The sequence below is a fragment of the Nestor notabilis genome, unplaced genomic scaffold (genome assembly GCF_000696875.1).
Source record: "Nestor notabilis isolate BGI_N333 unplaced genomic scaffold, ASM69687v1 scaffold2615, whole genome shotgun sequence".
Taxonomy (NCBI): Eukaryota; Metazoa; Chordata; class Aves; order Psittaciformes; family Psittacidae; genus Nestor; species Nestor notabilis.
Window position 1 is genome coordinate 8,043 of NW_009929633.1, and position 6,763 is coordinate 14,805.

Here is a 6,763-nt window from a genome sequence, read left to right on the forward strand (position 1 = left end):
TTAACTGGCTCTATTGTTGTTGCTGTCTTTCAAACACCAGCCTGAAATCTGCTAAGGCAGGAACAAGGGAATTATAAGGTTTCCTTGCCAGGTGTCAAATGACAATTAAGGCACATCCTTTTTAAACTGTGCTAGAAGAAAAGGACATTATTCAATATTTGACAGGTTTACACAAGAAGAATGTAAGCACTTTGTATATGTACCTACATGTATCTGTGCACTCTTAGTGGATTTATTACTGTTTAAACCATTACGTACCATGTCACTTAAAACAGATGTGATATTAGTGAACTCTTTTTATTCCAGTCAAATTTACATGCCTCTGTTGTATCTTGTTTAAAAAAAAAAAATAAAAAACAAAAAAACAGGCAGATCTTATTATTCAGCAGTTCTGATAATATGAAGCTCACTAAAAAAATAAAGCATGCAAAACAACCTTCAGTTTGCATTATGATTTTAATTATTGCATTGCTGGTCCCTATGTAAAAAGGCAGTCCAAAGGAAGTGGTGAAGACTCAAAGACCCAGTTTTCTAGTGAGGTCTGTGGTGCCCAGGTTGTTTACTGATGAGGGTATACAATAGCTCACATGGAAACCGTGCGCTTGAGTATTTCTATTTCCTCAGTACCTCAGCAGAATTACCTTAGCCTTTAAGCCTAGACAGTACAGGCAAGAGTGGTATAAAACTGAGTTAAAAGGTATAAAGCAACTTCCTCTGGATATTAACACTTGGTGTATGACCCCTGTGCTATGTAACAGGTACATTCTGTTTGAATGACTGTATTTTTCCTGCCATGATTAGGAATTCAGACCCATTCTATGCAGGGCCTAGGAGACTGTCTGCCTGCACTGATTGCAGTGGAAAAAGGGCAAATTGCACCTATGGGAAGAGTATGTGTGCATTGTTACTCAGTGTCACGTAGGAAATCCTTCTCTCTGCCAACTTCACCCATCCTGGCAACTTTGTCTCCATCCGTTTCCTCTTTAGTAAGTTGTTGTTAGTATTGCTTCTAACAGGCACTGAAGAAGGGATTTGGGTTGGGGGGAAGGAGGGAACAAAAAACCACCTAGATATCTTGTTGAAATAGTGTCACCTAATGTTCCATCTGCCCAACTTGTCTTAATGGTGAGGGTAGGCTGGCACAAAGGAAGTAGAAACAGAGGAAGTGAATCAGGAGGGGAGTATAAAAGAGACATAAACAAGTAAAAGCAAAAGAGCAAGTAGCCAGAAAGTAAGAAAATATAAATCAGAACAATTGCAAGGTGTGTATGTGCGAGTGCATACATGTGTGCACTAGAAGCAGACTTTCTCTAGAAGACCCAACAATACCTGGCAAACCTACAGTTTTGAGCTGACGCACAAAAAATGGTGCACTTACGATCTCCCCAAATTACAAGTAGTCTGCTTGCTTATTACCTTACTCACATCAAATAAGTTGCCTCACACCACGTATGCCCAGTTTTAGAATTGACAAAAATAACTAACTAATGTCCAATTCATTTAAAAGAAAAAGGACTTCTTTCTTCCCCTGTGTTTTGCTGTTGCTTCTATGTACTCCATTTTCCAGTCTTTCCTGGGTCACATTGAGAGCAAAATGTACCAGGCTACAGAATATGTACCCTGAAAATGCTGCTTAGTGATTCAGCTGGGAAGAAAAGAAACATACCAGTGGACCCAGACTCACCCATCTCCACAATGTAATTTCACCAGACTGCACAGTAGAATATCTCAAATATCCTTATCAGCAAGGCATAAATGTATGTGTATCTACTAATTGTTCTTATGCATAGGGAAAGATTTTTCTTATGCAAAGGGAAAGAAAAAAAGCCACCCTCCTCTTGACTTCTAAATTCATGAAGTAGGAGCATGGCAATGGCTGACTGCAGCGTCAAGTGTTTTTTCATTTCACTAGATATTTAAAAAAAAAAAAATAAATAAATAATCCTGGGAAGAAAAGTCAAGATGAAACAGTATTTTTTGAAATCTTTATCCCTAAATTGCAACATGATGGGGGAAATTCATCCTGTGTTAAATTGTTCCATTTTTGCAGAACAAAATATTTTGTCCCAAAATATTCTGCATTTTTTAAGTTTTTATACAAGTTCTGAGAAAACATCAAGTGGCTTGGAGCAGTACTTTCCAACTGTGTGATTCTAAAATCACAGCAATTAAGCCATTTCAATTTGGAGATGAGGGGGTTGCCTTTAAAAGAGGAAAATAGCAGTTCAACAGCCAACAAGAATTTTAGACTCTAAAGTGTTCACATACTTCAGGAGAGCAAAATATGCCTTTTTCCATCTGCAACAGCTTGAGGCTGTGACACTTTTGCCTCCCTCTAATGAAAAGATTTACCAGCAAGTGCCACACATCTTTCACCCTTGCACCCAGCTGGGTGCCTTGAGTTAGACCCCTGCGTCTATATTTATATATGTGAATTTTACAAGTAACTCAAGCTGTCAAGTCCCTGAAGAGGAGCAATCCCTTCCTCTCTACTCCCTACCTGCTCACTGTCACCTTCTCCTTGACCTTTGACTTGTGATAATACAAGTATTTATGAAGTCCTATGCTGAGCAGGGCTGGGAAAGAGCAAATACTTGTCCCTTTAGACTGGATCATTGCCCTGATCCTTCATTTGAGAAGTGATAGCAGAAAGGCAGGAGCAAGCATGGGGTGATGTCGATCTGTTGTATTTGAAGAAATATGGTCCAACAAGCTGTGAGCAGCTGTAACTTTTTCTGTAGACAAAGGGAGTTTTAGGTAACTATTCCTGTTCAAAAGAGTTCATCCTAGCTCACATTACAGTTGGGTTTTTTTTATTTTGGGGTTTGTTTTTTTTTACAAAAGTGGGAAAATAAAGGTGATGGTGTACATAAAAATAGAGAAAGAGGGAATATTCCTGCATCTGCATAAGTCATGTCAGTAAAAGGAGTTTGAGTTAAAGTAATGGAGAATCTAACCCTGGTTAAAGCATATCCTAAATCACAATCAACACATCTTAAGGCGCAAGTGCCATTAAGTCTCAATGAAAGAAACAAAAATGCTGAATGCTTACTGCATAGCAAAATATGTTTATTTACTGAGCAGCCTGTGTATTTTTTAACCTGAAGCCTCTGGGGTTCCCTGTATCACGCAGTAACATAGAAAGCAGGGATGGCTAACCTAAGGAGTTATTGTCAGGAGTGGGCAACATACTGGTTCAAGGGAAATCCCTAACAAAACTGGTTGACTGCCAGCTTCCAACAGCTATTTCCAGTTTTCTTGTCTGGAGTACAGAAGCATTGGAAGACACCTATTCCTCTAATTATTACACCATATTTGTAGTTATATTCCATACTGTGATTTCTAAAATCAAAGGGCATATCTGAGAGATTGTATGGGAACTGGGATGAAGCAACGCTAAGGTATATTTTTAGTTAATCTGTACATGCTTTTGCAGAAGTGGATAATAAGAGAATTACTGGGGTTTTTTTAAGTAGTTTGTCTGTTTTACAAACAATATACAAATAATTCATGTGCCCTGCATGCACTAGCAATGCAGTGGTGAATAAAAAGAGTGAAAGTTGTCCCTGATGACATTTGAAATGCTAATTAATGCCTAGGAAACTATGGCTCATTGAAATAATTTTTACATGTTTTATCTTCGTGTGTATGTGCATATCTGTATGTCTTCCACAGGCTGGAACAAGAAATACAGAAATTAGAAAGTGAAGAATCCCAAATATCTGCCAAAGAACAAATCATTTTGGAGAAACTAAAGGAGACTGAGAAATCCTTTGACAACTTGCAAAAGGTATGTAAAAAAAAAAATAAGTAAAAAGAAAGACACTTGGGCACAGATTGAAACCAAGTTAGACTCCTAGCACTGTTCGAAAGCAGCAGTTATAATTCATGCACTTATGGGAAGATTGAGAGCAGTTGTAGAGCACATAGCTCAAGCCAGGAGGAACAAGACTAGGGAAGATATGGAGGCATCAGATGTATTTTGGTTGGGTTATTTGGATTTCCTCTTCCACTTCAGCTTTTTTTGAAGTGGTTTTTAGTGAATTTTAGAGACTATCTTTTCCTAACTTATCTGTAGGGAAACAGTGTGAGCTTTTGGCCACACTGAAAGATGTCAGCAAGACCCTGAAAGGCATATCAAACCTCCCTACTCCCTGTAGCACACAGATAGTGACATTTGCCACTTCTGACCATTACAGCCTTCAACAAACAGCAGTGTTCTCCTTTTAGTTACACTATGTCCCTCTCCCTCAGACCCCAATGGTACCTAAACCTGGGAATCCTCAGTTATCCATTTAAAAATTACAAAGCACCATAAAAGCAAGCCAATCTTAAAAATCAAAACTTGATGCAAATTATACCCCAAATGTAATAGGTTTAATCAAATATCTTATTTTTTCCCTTCACAGAGTTTCTCACACCAGGATGGTGGTAAGTGCCTTTTTATTATTGTATAGCTTTGAATTTAACAAGAGTTGTTATTATAGCTTTGTTCCAAAGGTTTACAGAGTGGGGGTTCTTCATTTCATTGTATGTTCCTGTTTTATTGTTAGAGCAATAATACCTTCTTCTTGGGTATTGCTATAGTGCAAGCACAAACGTCATTATTGTGGTGAAATAGTATTTCTTTGGCAGAGCTCCAACTCTTCTTTTGTGGATACAAGGGGGAAAAGCAGCACAGATGACTTAAAACAGAGATAACAAAACTTCTGTGTTATCTTTCACCACATGGCAGTCCTGCACTGCAGACTCCTTTTTACCTCTCTGTGGTCAATCTTCTCCACTGCATGTGCTCATGTTCTGTTCATAAACAGAGTTAATGAGTTAAATACAAAGGTAAATACAATGAGGACTATTCCTAATGTACAGGAACAACTGCTAAAATCAGATTACTTCACTGATGAATTATATTCTCTGCATGATGATTCTTACAGAAGTAAAACCTTGCATAGGTGGATGAGGGTCTAATAATTCCTAGTTTATGAACTCTCTCACACCATGTGTGATCTCTCTAAACACTGAGCTATAAATTTAGGTGTCTGAGTGAGCAAATAAGATGTGTGATTCCCAGGAAAGTAGAGAGACCCTTGTAGTGCCTCTCCAGGACCTTTAGGACCAAAGAAGGACATTATACTGATCCATCTGCAGATAAATCTGTGCTCCAGATGCTCATTCTCGTACACATCTTTGAACTGAATCTTGAACTTTGAACTTTGAATCTTGAACTAGATTCAAAATACTGAGGTCAAAACTAGCTCCTGCAGCTCCTGACAAAGTCATGCCCAGCTGTACTAGAAGTATAGATGAAGAATGTGTAGGATGATCCTAATACTAAAGAACTGGACACAATTGAATGTTAATATGTAGTATATGAACTGACTTAAAGCTGTCTTTTTGAAGTGATTAATATTACTTAGGAGAAGGGTGTTCTTTTTAAGTCAGAGATGTTGTTCAGAAATTTTCACTTCTGTTAGCAATACAATCTAAGGTTTACATTAAATCCAATTGCCAAAAAAAAGAAAAAAAGTCCCAGATAGTATGTGCCATGTTCAGAACTTTCTCTTCCTTCCCTTTGGAGCATTTGAAACTGGCTATCACAAAATATATAAAGATAAAAAATGGCAAATATTTTATACCTATAAAATACTATTTCACTATGGTTATCGCTAGGTTTCCAAAAGAGGAGTGGTGCCTAGAGGAATTAACTTCCAGACTGTGCAGGAGCTTTTATGACTCCTGAAAGATGTGGTCTGCTCTTAATGCACATTGTGATAAAACAGAAACCAAAGGAAGCCCCAGCTAGCAAATATGAAGCAATAGTTTCCTCAAAGATATTTTCTTGTAGGAATGTGGTATTTCATTGGGTTCAAAGCCTCACTGTTATCCAGATTTTGCCTGCTTTCAGTGGATGTCTCCCTCACAGACTGAGCCAGAAGCAAGGGCAGTTCATGATTTCTGCAGTGTAACAGAAAATTTCAAATTTAAGCCAAAGAGAAGAGAGCGTCTCCAGAATAAATGTGCAAGCAGAGGGAGCAGGGGGCATAGCTAAGTTAACTGGTACCTCTTCTCTTCCAGATCACTTGCTTTGTGTATCTTGTCTCTTCCTCTCGGCATCTGGTCCTTGTGGGCTGAGGCAGGCCTGGGTCATCCTTTAAGACATTCTGTACTGTATTCCTCTAGGGATGGTCAAGGCTGCAAGCTGTCCTGTTAGCCCTCCCACTGTGGACATGATGTGACTGTACATCTTCACATGGTGAAAGCTGAGCAGGTCTTTAGTTTTCTGCTCTCTGACAACAGTCTGTGAGGATAGCTGATCACAGCAGGAAGAAAACACATACGCAGCTAACTGTGAGCACTTTGGTACCATAGACATTTCCTTCCTTCAAAAACATGTAAGACTTGCTTTGTTGCAACAGACCAGCCATCTGTCTGGCAGCCTTCTGTAACACAAACTGCAGAGGAAAGTGGTAGGAGCCCTTGGATAATACAGGAAGACTGTGTAAAACACAAACACAAGCCGATCCCAATCTATTGGGGCAGCTTTTTCAGTTGCTGTAAATTCTTAGAAGACTTCAAGTCCCATAATCTCATGTTAGTTTGCTTTGTGTCCAACCTTCCCTTTATTCTAAACAGTGATGCCACAGAAGTTGATTTATGTCCACATTGCATACCTGCGCATGTTTTTGTGCCATATATACAGTGTGACAGAGCTTTTGAGTGTGCAGAAAGCACAACTACAAGATGTTCAGATCCCTGAGCGGTT

The 6,763-nt window shown here is 38.8% G+C and overlaps 1 protein-coding gene across 1 annotated transcript in view; it reads left to right on the top strand.

Moving 5' to 3' along the window:
* Positions 1–3,661: 3,661 nt before the first annotated feature.
* PALM2 (paralemmin 2) overlaps positions 3,662–6,763 on the top strand; it is a gene marked incomplete at its 5' end in the record, with an annotated part of 15,878 nt that continues 12,776 nt past the window's right edge. Inside the window, 2 exons of the mRNA XM_010015057.1 lie at positions 3,662–3,790; positions 4,410–4,431. Of these exons, the coding sequence (XP_010013359.1) occupies positions 3,662–3,790; positions 4,410–4,431 (151 nt within the window). The remainder of the gene's footprint in view (positions 3,791–4,409; positions 4,432–6,763) is intronic.